General features: G+C 36.1%; 3 protein-coding genes across 3 annotated transcripts; all 3 read left to right on the top strand.

Moving 5' to 3' along the window:
- The first annotated feature begins 1 nt into the window (after nt 1).
- LOC128469765 (IgGFc-binding protein-like) lies at nt 2-5,735 on the top strand. Its single transcript, XM_053451561.1, has 7 exons — nt 2-83; nt 755-784; nt 1,262-1,291; nt 1,558-2,784; nt 4,594-4,623; nt 5,249-5,472; nt 5,709-5,735. Exons 1-7 carry the CDS (start codon nt 2-4, stop codon nt 5,733-5,735), a joined length of 1,650 nt encoding a protein of 549 aa, XP_053307536.1.
- Nucleotides 5,736-5,786: 51 nt separating this feature from the next.
- Nucleotides 5,787-11,520, top strand: LOC128469764 (IgGFc-binding protein-like). Its single transcript, XM_053451560.1, has 8 exons — nt 5,787-5,868; nt 6,541-6,570; nt 7,048-7,077; nt 7,344-8,570; nt 10,379-10,408; nt 11,034-11,063; nt 11,151-11,257; nt 11,494-11,520. Exons 1-8 carry the CDS (start codon nt 5,787-5,789, stop codon nt 11,518-11,520), a joined length of 1,563 nt encoding a protein of 520 aa, XP_053307535.1.
- Nucleotides 11,521-11,571: 51 nt separating this feature from the next.
- On the top strand, nt 11,572-16,985 carry LOC128469763 (IgGFc-binding protein-like). The gene is made up of 6 exons (XM_053451559.1): nt 11,572-11,653; nt 12,331-12,360; nt 12,838-12,867; nt 13,134-14,360; nt 16,041-16,070; nt 16,696-16,985. The coding sequence occupies exons 1-6, from the start codon at nt 11,572-11,574 to the stop codon at nt 16,983-16,985; spliced, it is 1,689 nt and encodes a 562-aa protein (XP_053307534.1).

The following is a 16,985-nucleotide window of genomic DNA, read 5'->3' as shown; positions in this document are numbered from 1 at the left end:
GATGGCGGCTGGTGATGCGCTTCCACATTCTAAATCACCTCTACTTTTTACAGATAATGGCGTTACATTTCAATGGCCGGAAGGTAATTATATGGGGTGTAAAAGGTTTTGGGGTTTGTTATAATCTGTCAACCAAAGAACGTAAGCTCTGGATTTCATTTTATCTCGGTAAGAGCTCGTCTAGCGGTCTCTGTTTGCTCACCCGGTTCCTACAGCTTTCTGTTGGCGTAACATTAATCTGAGCCGGGTTTGACCTTCTGTGTCATCTTCCTAAAGTCAGAGAATCCGGGAGATCCGGGTCCCAATTCAGTTATCTGAAGACCTCTTAATAGTTTATCTTTTTATATAGTTTAACAATTTTAGTTGACAACAAGGAAGTTCATTGAGCTTTACTGCAGGTTTCTCTTTTTGCCCCATTTTACCGGTCAGTTCATAATTAATGTTTGTTTTCTGTTTAATCGGTAAAGACTACCATTTATATATCTCTTTACTGAGCCTTATCTATCTTTTCATAGGAAAAGAAGGCTGGCTTTCCTGGTTAAAAGGTAAATGCAGATATTGTGTTATTGGGCAGAAGGAGAAGAAGGCCTTGATATTACGATCTTACAATACATTAAGAGGATAAACATGAATGAGATAGAATGAGAAGGATGTAAATAATATATATAATGTATAGTGGATTATTATACACATATAATAATTACACCGTCTTTCAAGATTTTGTTTATCAAATACTTCACTTTTTTTTTTATAGAAAATGAAGCTAAATTTCCTACAATGAAAGGTAATTGTTAAACATTTATATTTATTTTTCAAGATTATTATCTATAAAGTACAATCTGATTAGTATATACATTAGACTTGTGTATTTGTATTTATCCGAATCTCCTAAAAGGAGGCGGGAACCTATACGAAACTTACGAAAACAAATAAGTAATGATAACATTTATTAGAAATGAATTCACTCGTTTGTTTGTTTTTGTCGACCTCCCCCTCGATCTGTAGAGAGCCGGAGAGTCGGAGAAAGGGAGGGAGAAACAAAAAATGTTTTTTACTGAATTCTCAGAACATTGACATAAGGCATTTTATTTTGAATTAAAACTTTCTGATATACGTTTTCCTTATTTCACTAAATAGAATGGAAAATACAAATGCAGCAACCCATATGGGGTGAGTAGACATACAGTACGAGAAGATTGACTTAGAAATGCAAAACAATTATTGACCTCCAAATTTTAAATGACCTCTACTTTTTTTGCAGAATTTGGCGGTAACATTCGATGGCGGGAAGGTAATTATAGCATCTGTTAAAGGTGCACCAAATAATTATAATATTTTAACCAAAGAACAGGTGTCGAGTTTTCCCTCTATAAATTAATGTTACTTTTCAGAAAAATGTAGATGCCAAAAGTATTAAAACCTGTAAAAACATATTAATTTAAGTCACACCTTATAATAAAATATTTCATCTTTGAAGGAAAATATCTACAGTTGTAATCGTAAAGATGGAAAACATGTTTCATTTTATTTCAATTTCCCTCCAATTTTTATTTATAGGCCCTGAAGAAGCAACTACAGTCGGCAAAAAATTTGTCACCACGTTCCTGCAAAATCACGGAGCCGACGAAATTCCTCAAGTGGAGTTTCAAATTACCGGCACCCACCCCTCCACGCAGGTCACGCTTACCATTAGCAACACTGATTTCAAGAAAGAAGTGACGGTCAACAATGGGGAAACGGTATCCGTTCCTATCACAGAACCCGTAGAGATGCTGGGAACGGACACATCCCCCAGATCAGTGGTCATTGAAGCCGATCATGGGGTGGCAGTTGTGTCGCGTAGTTCCAAATACGGCAGTTCTGATACAGCTTTGCTTTACCCAGTGGAATCCTGGGGAATTCTCTATTACATTGTCACACCTCCGTGGGGACCCGACACAGAATATAAAGAGTTTGCCATCATCTCCAATGACATGCCAACAAATGTTAAAATGCATCTAAAAGGAGATGTGAACTTCCAGGGACAGGATTATCCGAAGGGAAGCATTCTACGTGTCACCTTGGAGCCCAACCAAGCCATGCAGATTCAGAGCAAAGACGATCTGTCGGGCACCAAGGTAGAAGCCCAATATCCGATAACAGTCCTAAGTGGGCACACATGCTCCCAGAAAAATGGAAACTGTGGCCATGTCTACGAGCAGCTCCTACCAGTGGAACGCTGGGGAGATACCTACTTTGTTCCCGGTCTGTCCTTCCAGCCTAAATCAGACATTGCGATGGTTATGGCTTACCAACCGACTGAAGTTGAATACCAATCAGGGACTGAAAAGGGAAAGAAACCTTTAGAAGAAGGAGAGATGGTCACGTTTGATGTCTCAGAGTCATCTCCTTTGTCCCTGCGTGCTAACAATAATATTCAGGTCCATCTCTTTGGCACTGGTGGAATATCTGAAGGAAACCCCTTGGACCCATTTCTCATAACTGTGCCTGATACCAAGAGCTATAGTTATAAAGCTCAAATCAATGGGGAGAAAGACATTGAGAACAACAAGGGTGTTATTATAATCAAGAAACCGGGTCAGTCAGGAATCACCATAGATGATAAGGCTCCCGAAGGGATTCAGTGGAGAGATTTCCCGGGAACAGAATACTCTTGGGGAGAGTTCAGGTTGCCGAGTGGCTTCAGTTTCCATACTGTTAAGAATCCTACAATGCCTTTTGGCCTCCTAAGCATTGGTTATTCTCCAAATATGGCCTATGGGTCCATTGCACCTTCTCTAAACGGTGAGCACTATCTTTGTATAAATTTATGAATATGTTTATCGATAGCGCTCTTAGAATAGATAGTTTTGGAAGGTTCATCATTGTCAAATAAACAATAGGTGAGAAGTAACCCGAAAGTAGTTCTTCCATACTTGTAAAGGTAATAACTCTACTGGTGTCTGAGGCCACTGATCGTTATATATTTGTAGTAACCGTCGAAAAAGTGTCTTTTGACTAACAATGCTAAAGTTGAGTTAAATAATCATTATCAGACGATTAGATTAGTCAAAAATATGAGCTGTATATAGTACACATGAGCTATCGGCAATAAATGATTGAAATAACCTACAAATGGATAAAAATATAGCAATTACTAATTTATTTTAAATTTTTTACAGGACCAACAATGAAAATTCAACATCACACATTGGGTCAGTATATTTTTACTAACATAAAAAGAAATAGTCATTGGTTTTATTTTTCATACTATAGAAATATTATACATTTTAAATTATATATTTTTTTTTGTAGATTTTGGTGGTATCGTTCCAAGGAAAAAAGGTATATATAGCGCACTTTTACTCCAGAGTGTTCAAATGTTCAAGTTATAGAGAAATTTATATCTATCTAGTTCTATGTTTTTATTTTATTCTTTATGTTTTATATTTCTATTTCCTTTTTGGGCTATATGGTAGTAAAGTAAAACGGACAGATCTCATTTTTAAATTCTGGTGAATTTAGATTTATAATGTTGGTTTAAGAAGATAGAGACCGAGAAAGAGAAAATTACACCGACTTTCATTTGGAAATAAAGAAACACGAATTTTGCCCGAAAAGTCAGAAAATGAAAATTCTAATAAGCTGATTTACTTTGAAATGACCATTAATATGTTAAATGCAAAACCATGTTTTGGCCCAACATTAATCTGAGCTGAGTTGGAATTTCCGGAAGATCCTCCAAAAGTCAGAGGATCCAGGAGAGTCGGGTCCCAAGTCACTCAACGGAAAACCTCTAACTGGTTTCACTTTACGATTAAAGTTCTCACCTAGGAAATGTATTGAGGTCTCCTCTGGATTTCAGTGGATGAAATTATGTTTTTTTCCCCATTTCACCCATTAAGTCATAAATAATGCTTTTTTTTTCTATAGAACTAGTAAAGAATGCCACTTATGTTTGTTTTATGAAGCCCTATTTATCTTTTCATAGGACAAGAAGCCTGGCTTTCCTGGTTAAAAGGTAATTGGAGAGATTGCGTTATGGGGAAGTGAATTTGTTCTCCATGTAATTCTGTAGATATTTGTAAGAAAAGTTCTAACAGAAAGAAACAATTGTCAATAACGCCATTTAATGAAAGACTTTTAACAGCGTTGTCTGTATTTCTCTTACCAAATCATGTTGAGTGTCATGAAATAGATGTAGATAGAGGACGGCTGTAGACGTGGTTTCTATAGGTGGTGAATCAGTCCCGTCTTACTGCCGACTTCTAGATAAACACATAAAGTCCTCGCCGCTTGAGATGATAAAAGGAAAGTCTTGTGGGTTTACTCCCTAAAGCTCCAGGGCAGTCAAAAACACAAGTCGGTCCAAAATATATTTTTGTAATTATCACGAATGGCGGAATATAGTGTGGAGCGGATTCCCGTTTTACACTTATAATAATGACATGTTATTTTACCCCCTAAAGCTCCAGGACAGCCAAAAACAGAATTTAGTACAAAATATCTCTTTGTAATTATCATGGATGTCATATAGTGTGTAGGGGATTCTCGTTTCACACATATAATAATTACATGAGATTTCAAAACATTGTTTACTTATTTATTTTTTAGAAAATGAAGGCAAATTTCCTGAGATGAAAGGTACATTTACAAAAAGTTGTATTGTTTTTCAAGATTATTATCTATAAATTACAATCTGCTTGGACTGTTCATTAGACTATTTATTAGAATATTCACTAGATGTGCATTCTAATTGATACAAATTTTAATAGTAATCATTTGGACAAATTCCTGCATTTCTGCTAATCTCTAAAAACAAGGAAGGACCTGAAATGAAGCCAATGAAAAGAAATGAGGACCTTCCTAATATTTGTTAGAATTTATTTCAATTGTCTGCCCATTTTAGTGGCTTCTCTTTACTCTGTGGGGTAATGGAGGGAGACATACAGATATTACCTAATTTAAATTTTAAATGGAAACATTATCCAGATTTCATCCAAAGCAAAGGATCAGGAAACAAATTGTGTAGCCTAAAAACGAATGAATAAATAATACAGATTTTAATAACACTTTACTATGAAATAAAACTTTCTACTAGTTTATATCTATTTTCTTAATGGCATTTAACAGAATGGCCGATACAAATGCTGCGTGTAATATGGGGTGAGTAAACATACAGAATGACTTCACTTACAAGCTATCATTAGCATGTTTGATTGTAAAAAGTATCAATGATCACATTTTAAATTTCCTCTACCTTTTGCAGAACAAGGCGGTAAATTTCCATGGCCGGAAGGTAATTATATGGCGTGTAAAAGGTTTCGGGGTTTGGTTATAATCTGTCACCCAAAGAACGTAAACTCTGGATTTCATCTTATCTCAGTAAGAGCTCATCTAGCAGTCTCTGTCTCGCTCACCCGGTTCCTACAGCTTTCTGTTGGCGTAACATTAATCCGAGCCGAGTTTGACCTTCTGGGTCATCTTCCTAAAGTCAGAGAATCCGGGAGATCCGGGTCCCAATTCACTCAACAGAAAACCTCGAAATACTTTAACTGAAGTTTATAATTGTCAACTCGGAAATTCCTTGAGCTATGCTCTGGCTTTCTGTGGATAATCTGTTTCTTCGTCATTTTACCCATCTGTTCATAATGAAGGTATTTTTCTATGTAATTGGTAAAAATGCTATTAATATATCTTTTTACTGAATCCTATGTATCTTGTTCTAGCAAAAGAAAACTGGATTTCCTGGCTAAAAGGTAAATCTTACAAAATAATGTTGAGTTTCAAAAAATAGTTGTAGATAGATGGCGGCTGGTGATGCGCTTCCACATTCTAAATCACCTCTACTTTTTACAGATAATGGCGTTACATTTCAATGGCCGGAAGGTAATTATATGGGGTGTAAAAGGTTTTGGGGTTTGGTTATAATCTGTCAACCAAAGAACGTAAGCTCTGGATTTCATCTTATCTCAGTAAGAGCTCGTCTAGCGGTCTCTGTTTGCTCACCCGGTTCCTACAGCTTTCTGTTGGCGTAACATTAATCTGAGCCGGGTTTGACCTTCTGTGTCATCTTCCTAAAGTCAGAGAATCCGGGAGATCCGGGTCCCAATTCAGTTATCTGAAGACCTCTTAATAGTTTATCTTTTTATATAGTTTAACAATTTTAGTTGACAACAAGGAAGTTCATTGAGCTTTACTGCAGGTTTCTCTTTTTGCCCCATTTTACCGGTCAGTTCATAATTAATGTTTGTTTTCTGTTTAATCGGTAAAGACTACCATTTATATATCTCTTTACTGAGCCTTATCTATCTTTTCATAGGAAAAGAAGGCTGGCTTTCCTGGTTAAAAGGTAAATGCAGATATTGTGTTATTGGGCAGAAGGAGAAGAAGGCCTTGATATTACGATCTTACAATACATTAAGAGGATAAACATGAATGAGATAGAATGAGAAGGATGTAAATAATATATATAATGTATAGTGGATTATTATACACATATAATAATTACACCGTCTTTCAAGATTTTGTTTATCAAATACTTCACTTTTTTTTTTATAGAAAATGAAGCTAAATTTCCTACAATGAAAGGTAATTGTTAAACATTTATATTTATTTTTCAAGATTATTATCTATAAAGTACAATCTGATTAGTATATACATTAGACTTGTGTATTTGTATTTATCCGAATCTCCTAAAAGGAGGCGGGAACCTATACGAAACTTACGAAAACAAATAAGTAATGATAACATTTATTAGAAATGAATTCACTCGTTTGTCTGTTTTTGTCGACCTCCCCCTCGATCTGTGGAGAGCCGGAGAGCCGGAGAAAGGGAGGGAGAAACAAAAAATGTTTTTTACTGAATTCTCAGAACATTGACATAAGGCATTTTATTTTGAATTAAAACTTTCTGATATACGTTTTCCTTATTTCACTAAATAGAATGGAAAATACAAATGCAGCAACCCATATGGGGTGAGTAGACATACAGTACGAGAAGATTGACTTAGAAATGCAAAACAATTATTGACCTCCAAATTTTAAATGACCTCTACTTTTTTTGCAGAATTTGGCGGTAACATTCGATGGCGGGAAGGTAATTATAGCATCTGTTAAAGGTGCACCAAATAATTATAATATTTTAACCAAAGAACAGGTGTCGAGTTTTCCCTCTATAAATTAATGTTACTTTTCAGAAAAATGTAGATGCCAAAAGTATTAAAACCTGTAAAAACATATTAATTTAAGTCACACCTTATAATAAAATATTTCATCTTTGAAGGAAAATATCTACAGTTGTAATCGTAAAGATGGAAAACATGTTTCATTTTATTTCAATTTCCCTCCAATTTTTATTTATAGGCCCTGAAGAAGCAACTACAGTCGGCAAAAAATTTGTCACCACGTTCCTGCAAAATCACGGAGCCGACGAAATTCCTCAAGTGGAGTTTCAAATTACCGGCACCCACCCCTCCACGCAGGTCACGCTTACCATTAGCAACACTGATTTCAAGAAAGAAGTGACGGTCAACAATGGGGAAACGGTATCCGTTCCTATCACAGAACCCGTAGAGATGCTGGGAACGGACACATCCCCCAGATCAGTGGTCATTGAAGCCGATCATGGGGTGGCAGTTGTGTCGCGTAGTTCCAAATACGGCAGTTCTGATACAGCTTTGCTTTACCCAGTGGAATCCTGGGGAATTCTCTATTACATTGTCACACCTCCGTGGGGACCCGACACAGAATATAAAGAGTTTGCCATCATCTCCAATGACATGCCAACAAATGTTAAAATGCATCTAAAAGGAGATGTGAACTTCCAGGGACAGGATTATCCGAAGGGAAGCATTCTACGTGTCACCTTGGAGCCCAACCAAGCCATGCAGATTCAGAGCAAAGACGATCTGTCGGGCACCAAGGTAGAAGCCCAATATCCGATAACAGTCCTAAGTGGGCACACATGCTCCCAGAAAAATGGAAACTGTGGCCATGTCTACGAGCAGCTCCTACCAGTGGAACGCTGGGGAGATACCTACTTTGTTCCCGGTCTGTCCTTCCAGCCTAAATCAGACATTGCGATGGTTATGGCTTACCAACCGACTGAAGTTGAATACCAATCAGGGACTGAAAAGGGAAAGAAACCTTTAGAAGAAGGAGAGATGGTCACGTTTGATGTCTCAGAGTCATCTCCTTTGTCCCTGCGTGCTAACAATAATATTCAGGTCCATCTCTTTGGCACTGGTGGAATATCTGAAGGAAACCCCTTGGACCCATTTCTCATAACTGTGCCTGATACCAAGAGCTATAGTTATAAAGCTCAAATCAATGGGGAGAAAGACATTGAGAACAACAAGGGTGTTATTATAATCAAGAAACCGGGTCAGTCAGGAATCACCATAGATGATAAGGCTCCCGAAGGGATTCAGTGGAGAGATTTCCCGGGAACAGAATACTCTTGGGGAGAGTTCAGGTTGCCGAGTGGCTTCAGTTTCCATACTGTTAAGAATCCTACAATGCCTTTTGGCCTCCTAAGCATTGGTTATTCTCCAAATATGGCCTATGGGTCCATTGCACCTTCTCTAAACGGTGAGCACTATCTTTGTATAAATTTATGAATGTTTATCGATAGCGCTCTTAGAATAGATAGTTTTGGAAGGTTCATCATTGTCAAATAAACAATAGGTGAGAAGTAACCCGAAAGTAGTTCTTCCATACTTGTAAAGGTAATAACTCTACTGGTGTCTGAGGCCACTGATCGTTATATATTTGTAGTAACCGTCGAAAAAGTGTCTTTTGACTAACAATGCTAAAGTTGAGTTAAATAATCATTATCAGACGATTAGATTAGTCAAAAATATGAGCTGTATATAGTACACATGAGCTATCGGCAATAAATGATTGAAATAACCTACAAATGGATAAAAATATAGCAATTACTAATTTATTTTACATTTTTTACAGGACCAACAATGAAAATTCAACATCACACATTGGGTCAGTATATTTTTACTAACATAAAAAGAAATAGTCATTGGTTTTATTTTTCATACTATAGAAATATTATACATTTTAAATTATATATTTTTTTTTTGTAGATTTTGGTGGTATCGTTCCAAGGAAAAAAGGTATATATAGCGCACTTTTACTCCAGAGTGTTCAAATGTTCAAGTTATAGAGAAATTTATATCTATCTAGTTCTATGTTTTTATTTTATTCTTTATGTTTTATATTTCTATTTCCTTTTTGGGCTATATGGTAGTAAAGTAAAACGGACAGATCTCATTTTTAAATTCTGGTGAATTTAGATTTATAATGTTGGTTTAAGAAGATAGAGACCGAGAAAGAGAAAATTACACCGACTTTCATTTGGAAATAAAGAAACACGAATTTTGCCCGAAAAGTCAGAAAATGAAAATTCTAATAAGCTGATTTACTTTGAAATGACCATTAATATGTTAAATGCAAAACCATGTTTTGGCCCAACATTAATCTGAGCTGAGTTGGAATTTCCGGAAGATCCTCCAAAAGTCAGAGGATCCAGGAGAGTCGGGTCCCAAGTCACTCAACGGAAAACCTCTAACTGGTTTCACTTTACGATTAAAGTTCTCACCTAGGAAATGTATTGAGGTCTCCTCTGGATTTCAGTGGATGAAATTATGTTTTTTTCCCCATTTCACCCATTAAGTCATAAATAATGCTTTTTTTTTCTATAGAACTAGTAAAGAATGCCACTTATGTTTGTTTTATGAAGCCCTATTTATCTTTTCATAGGACAAGAAGCCTGGCTTTCCTGGTTAAAAGGTAATTGGAGAGATTGCGTTATGGGGAAGTGAATTTGTTCTCCATGTAATTCTGTAGATATTTGTAAGAAAAGTTCTAACAGAAAGAAACAATTGTCAATAACGCCATTTAATGAAAGACTTTTAACAGCGTTGTCTGTATTTCTCTTACCAAATCATGTTGAGTGTCATGAAATAGATGTAGATAGAGGACGGCTGTAGACGTGGTTTCTATAGGTGGTGAATCAGTCCCGTCTTACTGCCGACTTCTAGATAAACACATAAAGTCCTCGCCGCTTGAGATGATAAAAGGAAAGTCTTGTGGGTTTACTCCCTAAAGCTCCAGGGCAGTCAAAAACACAAGTCGGTCCAAAATATATTTTTGTAATTATCACGAATGGCGGAATATAGTGTGGAGCGGATTCCCGTTTTACACTTATAATAATGACATGTTATTTTACCCCCTAAAGCTCCAGGACAGCCAAAAACAGAATTTAGTACAAAATATCTCTTTGTAATTATCATGGATGTCATATAGTGTGTAGGGGATTCTCGTTTCACACATATAATAATTACATGAGATTTCAAAACATTGTTTACTTATTTATTTTTTAGAAAATGAAGGCAAATTTCCTGAGATGAAAGGTACATTTACAAAAAGTTGTATTGTTTTTCAAGATTATTATCTATAAATTACAATCTGCTTGGACTGTTCATTAGACTATTTATTAGAATATTCACTAGATGTGCATTCTAATTGATACAAATTTTAATAGTAATCATTTGGACAAATTCCTGCATTTCTGCTAATCTCTAAAAACAAGGAAGGACCTGAAATGAAGCCAATGAAAAGAAATGAGGACCTTCCTAATATTTGTTAGAATTTATTTCAATTGTCTGCCCATTTTAGTGGCTTCTCTTTACTCTGTGGGGTAATGGAGGGAGACATACAGATATTACCTAATTTAAATTCTAAATGGAAACATTATCCAGATTTCATCCAAAGCAAAGGATCAGGAAACAAATTGTGTAGCCTAAAAACGAATGAATAAATAATACAGATTTTAATAACACTTTACTATGAAATAAAACTTTCTACTAGTTTATATCTATTTTCTTAATGGCATTTAACAGAATGGCCGATACAAATCCTGCGTGTAATATGGGGTGAGTAAACATACAGAATGACTTCACTTACAAGCTATCATTAGCATGTTTGATTGTAAAAAGTATCAATGATCACATTTTAAATTTCCTCTACCTTTTGCAGAACAAGGCGGTAAATTTCCATGGCCGGAAGGTAATTATATGGGGTGTAAAAGGTTTTGGGGTTTGGTTATAATCTGTCACCCAAAGAACGTAAACTCTGGATTTCATCTTATCTCAGTAAGAGCTCATCTAGCAGTCTCTGTCTCGCTCACCCGGTTCCTACAGCTTTCTGTTGGCGTAACATTAATCCGAGCCGAGTTTGACCTTCTGGGTCATCTTCCTAAAGTCAGAGAATCCGGGAGATCCGGGTCCCAATTCACTCAACGGAAAACCTCGAAATACTTTAACTGAAGTTTATAATTGTCAACTCGGAAATTCCTTGAGCTATGCTCTGGCTTTCTGTGGATAATCTGTTTCTTCGTCATTTTACCCATCTGTTCATAATGAAGGTATTTTTCTATGTAATTGGTAAAAATGCTATTAATATATCTTTTTACTGAATCCTATGTATCTTGTTCTAGCAAAAGAAAACTGGATTTCCTGGCTAAAAGGTAAATCTTACAAAATAATGTTGAGTTTCAAAAAATAGTTGTAGATAGATGGCGGCTGGTGATGCGCTTCCACATTCTAAATCACCTCTACTTTTTACAGATAATGGCGTTACATTTCAATGGCCGGAAGGTAATTATATGGGGTGTAAAAGGTTTTGGGGTTTGGTTATAATCTGTCAACCAAAGAACGTAAGCTCTGGATTTCATCTTATCTCAGTAAGAGCTCGTCTAGCGGTCTCTGTTTGCTCACCCGGTTCTTACAGCTTTCTGTTGGCGTAACATTAATCTGAGCCGGGTTTGACCTTCTGTGTCATCTTCCTAAAGTCAGAGAATCCGGGAGATCCGGGTCCCAATTCAGTTATCTGAAGACCTCTTAATAGTTTATCTTTTTATATAGTTTAACAATTTTAGTTGACAACAAGGAAGTTCATTGAGCTTTACTGCAGGTTTCTCTTTTTGCCCCATTTTACCGGTCAGTTCATAATTAATGTTTGTTTTTTGTTTAATCGGTAAAGACTACCATTTATATATCTCTTTACTGAGCCTTATCTATCTTTTCATAGGAAAAGAAGGCTGGCTTTCCTGGTTAAAAGGTAAATGCAGATATTGTGTTATTGGGCAGAAGGAGAAGAAGGCCTTGATATTACGATCTTACAATACATTAAGAGGATAAACATGAATGAGATAGAATGAGAAGGATGTAAATAATATATATAATGTATAGTGGATTATTATACACATATAATAATTACACCGTCTTTCAAGATTTTGTTTATCAAATACTTCACTTTTTTTTTTTTTTTATAGAAAATGAAGCTAAATTTCCTACAATGAAAGGTAATTGTTAAACATTTATATTTATTTTTCAAGATTATTATCTATAAAGTACAATCTGATTAGTATATACATTAGACTTGTGTATTTGTATTTATCCGAATCTCCTAAAAGGAGGCGGGAACCTATACGAAACTTACGAAAACAAATAAGTAATGATAACATTTATTAGAAATGAATTCACTCGTTTGTCTGTTTTTGTCGACCTCCCCCTCGATCTGTGGAGAGCCGGAGAGCCGGAGAAAGGGAGGGAGAAACAAAAAATGTTTTTTACTGAATTCTCAGAACATTGACATAAGGCATTTTATTTTGAATTAAAACTTTCTGATATACGTTTTCCTTATTTCACTAAATAGAATGGAAAATACAAATGCAGCAACCCATATGGGGTGAGTAGACATACAGTACGAGAAGATTGACTTAGAAATGCAAAACAATTATTGACCTCCAAATTTTAAATGACCTCTACTTTTTTTGCAGAATTTGGCGGTAACATTCGATGGCGGGAAGGTAATTATAGCATCTGTTAAAGGTGCACCAAATAATTATAATATTTTAACCAAAGAACAGGTGTCGAGTTTTCCCTCTATAAATTAATGTTACTTTTCAGAAAAATGTAGATGCCAAAAGTATTAAAACCTGTAAAAACATATTAATTTAAGTCACACCTTATAATAAAATATTTCATCTTTGAAGGAAAATATCTACAGTTGTAATCGTAAAGATGGAAAACATGTTTCATTTTATTTCAATTTCCCTCCAATTTTTATTTATAGGCCCTGAAGAAGCAACTACAGTCGGCAAAAAATTTGTCACCACGTTCCTGCAAAATCACGGAGCCGACGAAATTCCTCAAGTGGAGTTTCAAATTACCGGCACCCACCCCTCCACGCAGGTCACGCTTACCATTAGCAACACTGATTTCAAGAAAGAAGTGACGGTCAACAATGGGGAAACGGTATCCGTTCCTATCACAGAACCCGTAGAGATGCTGGGAACGGACACATCCCCCAGATCAGTGGTCATTGAAGCCGATCATGGGGTGGCAGTTGTGTCGCGTAGTTCCAAATACGGCAGTTCTGATACAGCTTTGCTTTACCCAGTGGAATCCTGGGGAATTCTCTATTACATTGTCACACCTCCGTGGGGACCCGACACAGAATATAAAGAGTTTGCCATCATCTCCAATGACATGCCAACAAATGTTAATATGCATCTAAAAGGAGATGTGAACTTCCAGGGACAGGATTATCCGAAGGGAAGCATTCTACGTGTCACCTTGGAGCCCAACCAAGCCATGCAGATTCAGAGCAAAGACGATCTGTCGGGCACCAAGGTAGAAGCCCAATATCCGATAACAGTCCTAAGTGGGCACACATGCTCCCAGAAAAATGGAAACTGTGGCCATGTCTACGAGCAGCTCCTACCAGTGGAACGCTGGGGAGATACCTACTTTGTTCCCGGTCTGTCCTTCCAGCCTAAATCAGACATTGCGATGGTTATGGCTTACCAACCGACTGAAGTTGAATACCAATCAGGGACTGAAAAGGGAAAGAAACCTTTAGAAGAAGGAGAGATGGTCACGTTTGATGTCTCAGAGTCATCTCCTTTGTCCCTGCGTGCTAACAATAATATTCAGGTCCATCTCTTTGGCACTGGTGGAATATCTGAAGGAAACCCCTTGGACCCATTTCTCATAACTGTGCCTGATACCAAGAGCTATAGTTATAAAGCTCAAATCAATGGGGAGAAAGACATTGAGAACAACAAGGGTGTTATTATAATCAAGAAACCGGGTCAGTCAGGAATCACCATAGATGATAAGGCTCCCGAAGGGATTCAGTGGAGAGATTTCCCGGGAACAGAATACTCTTGGGGAGAGTTCAGGTTGCCGAGTGGCTTCAGTTTCCATACTGTTAAGAATCCTACAATGCCTTTTGGCCTCCTAAGCATTGGTTATTCTCCAAATATGGCCTATGGGTCCATTGCACCTTCTCTAAACGGTGAGCACTATCTTTGTATAAATTTATGAATATGTTTATCGATAGCGCTCTTAGAATAGATAGTTTTGGAAGGTTCATCATTGTCAAATAAACAATAGGTGAGAAGTAACCCGAAAGTAGTTCTTCCATACTTGTAAAGGTAATAACTCTACTGGTGTCTGAGGCCACTGATCGTTATATATTTGTAGTAACCGTCGAAAAAGTGTCTTTTGACTAACAATGCTAAAGTTGAGTTAAATAATCATTATCAGACGATTAGATTAGTCAAAAATATGAGCTGTATATAGTACACATGAGCTATCGGCAATAAATGATTGAAATAACCTACAAATGGATAAAAATATAGCAATTACTAATTTATTTTACATTTTTTACAGGACCAACAATGAAAATTCAACATCACACATTGGGTCAGTATATTTTTACTAACATAAAAAGAAATAGTCATTGGTTTTATTTTTCATACTATAGAAATATTATACATTTTAAATTATATATTTTTTTTTTGTAGATTTTGGTGGTATCGTTCCAAGGAAAAAAGGTATATATAGCGCACTTTTACTCCAGAGTGTTCAAATGTTCAAGTTATAGAGAAATTTATATCTATCTAGTTCTATGTTTTTATTTTATTCTTTATGTTTTATATTTCTATTTCCTTTTTGGGCTATATGGTAGTAAAGTAAAACGGACAGATCTCATTTTTAAATTCTGGTGAATTTAGATTTATAATGTTGGTTTAAGAAGATAGAGACCGAGAAAGAGAAAATTACACCGACTTTCATTTGGAAATAAAGAAACACGAATTTTGCCCGAAAAGTCAGAAAATGAAAATTCTAATAAGCTGATTTACTTTGAAATGACCATTAATATGTTAAATGCAAAACCATGTTTTGGCCCAACATTAATCTGAGCTGAGTTGGAATTTCCGGAAGATCCTCCAAAAGTCAGAGGATCCAGGAGAGTCGGGTCCCAAGTCACTCAACGGAAAACCTCTAACTGGTTTCACTTTACGATTAAAGTTCTCACCTAGGAAATGTATTGAGGTCTCCTCTGGATTTCAGTGGATGAAATTATGTTTTTTTTCCCCATTTCACCCATTAAGTCATAAATAATGCTTTTTTTTCTATAGAACTAGTAAAGAATGCCACTTATGTTTGTTTTATGAAGCCCTATTTATCTTTTCATAGGACAAGAAGCCTGGCTTTCCTGGTTAAAAGGTAATTGGAGAGATTGCGTTATGGGGAAGTGAATTTGTTCTCCATGTAATTCTGTAGATATTTGTAAGAAAAGTTCTAACAGAAAGAAACAATTGTCAATAACGCCATTTAATGAAAGACTTTTAACAGCGTTGTCTGTATTTCTCTTACCAAATCATGTTGAGTGTCATGAAATAGATGTAGATAGAGGATGGCTGTAGACGTGGTTTCTATAGGTGGTGAATCAGTCCCGTCTTACTGCCGACTTCTAGATAAACACATAAAGTCCTCGCCGCTTGAGATGATAAAAGGAAAGTCTTGTGGGTTTACTCCCTAAAGCTCCAGGGCAGTCAAAAACACAAGTCGGTCCAAAATATATTTTTGTAATTATCAGGGATGTCATATAGTGTGTAGGGGATTCTCGTTTCACACATATAATAATTACATGAGATTTCAAAACATTGTTTACTTATTTATTTTTTAGAAAATGAAGGCAAATTTCCTGAGATGAAAGGTACATTTACAAAAAGTTGAATTGTTTTTCAAGATTATTATCTATAAATTACAATCTGCTTGGACTGTTCATTAGACTATTTATTAGAATATTCACTAGATGTGCATTCTAATTGATACAAATTTTAATAGTAATCATTTGGACAAATTCCTGCATTTCTGCTAATCTCTAAAAACAAGGAAGGACCTGAAATGAAGCCAATGAAAAGAAATGATGACCTTCCTAATATTTGTTAGAATTTATTTCAATTGTCTGCCCATTTTAGTGGCTTCTCTTTACTCTGTGGGGTAATGGAGGGAGACATACAGATATTACCTAATTTAAATTCTAAATGGAAACATTATCCAGATTTCATCCAAAGCAAAGGATCAGGAAACAAATTGTGTAGCCTAAAAACGAATGAATAAATAATACAGATTTTAATAACACTTTACTATGAAATAAAACTTTCTACTAGTTTATATCTATTTTCTTAATGGCATTTAACAGAATGGCCGATACAAATCCTGCGTGTAATATGGGGTGAGTAAACATACAGAATGACTTCACTTACAAGCTATCATTAGCATGTTTGATTGTAAAAAGTATCAATGATCACATTTTAAATTTCCTCTACCTTTTGCAGAACAAGGCGGTAAATTTCCATGGCCGGAAGGTAATTATATGGCGTGTAAAAGGTTTCGGGGTTTGGTTATAATCTGTCACCCAAAGAACGTAAACTCTGGATTTCATCTTATCTTAGTAAGAGCTCATCTAGCAGTCTCTGTCTCGCTCACCCGGTTCCTACAGCTTTCTGTTGGCGTAACATTAATCCGAGCCGAGTTTGACCTTCTGGGTCATCTTCCTAAAGTCAGAGAATCCGGGAGATCCGGGTCCCAATTCACTCAACGGAAAACCTCGAAATACTTTAACTGA

The sequence above is a fragment of the Spea bombifrons genome, chromosome 12 (assembly GCF_027358695.1).
Source record: "Spea bombifrons isolate aSpeBom1 chromosome 12, aSpeBom1.2.pri, whole genome shotgun sequence".
In the NCBI taxonomy this organism is placed as follows: domain Eukaryota; kingdom Metazoa; phylum Chordata; class Amphibia; order Anura; family Pelobatidae; genus Spea; species Spea bombifrons.
Note: the sequence above shows the minus strand (reverse complement) of the source record. Positions and strands in the feature narration are given on the sequence as shown.

Excerpts from the sequence above, each read along its gene's own strand:
- LOC128469765 (XM_053451561.1), top strand. The coding sequence starts at position 2 with ATGGCGGCTGGTGATGCGCTTCCACATTCTAAATCACCTCTACTTTTT. Across the intron at positions 785-1,261 it reads TAAATTTCCTACAATGAAAG|AATTTGGCGGTAACATTCGA; the intron begins GTAATTGTTAAA and ends CTTTTTTTGCAG. Across the intron at positions 4,624-5,248 it reads CAAATTTCCTGAGATGAAAG|AACAAGGCGGTAAATTTCCA; the intron begins GTACATTTACAA and ends TACCTTTTGCAG.
- LOC128469764 (XM_053451560.1), top strand. The coding sequence starts at position 5,787 with ATGGCGGCTGGTGATGCGCTTCCACATTCTAAATCACCTCTACTTTTT. Across the intron at positions 7,078-7,343 it reads TAACATTCGATGGCGGGAAG|GCCCTGAAGAAGCAACTACA; the intron begins GTAATTATAGCA and ends TTTTATTTATAG. Across the intron at positions 11,064-11,150 it reads TAAATTTCCATGGCCGGAAG|TAAGAGCTCATCTAGCAGTC; the intron begins GTAATTATATGG and ends ATCTTATCTCAG.
- LOC128469763 (XM_053451559.1), top strand. The coding sequence starts at position 11,572 with ATGGCGGCTGGTGATGCGCTTCCACATTCTAAATCACCTCTACTTTTT. Across the intron at positions 11,654-12,330 it reads TACATTTCAATGGCCGGAAG|AAAATGAAGCTAAATTTCCT; the intron begins GTAATTATATGG and ends TTTTTTTTATAG. Across the intron at positions 12,361-12,837 it reads TAAATTTCCTACAATGAAAG|AATTTGGCGGTAACATTCGA; the intron begins GTAATTGTTAAA and ends CTTTTTTTGCAG.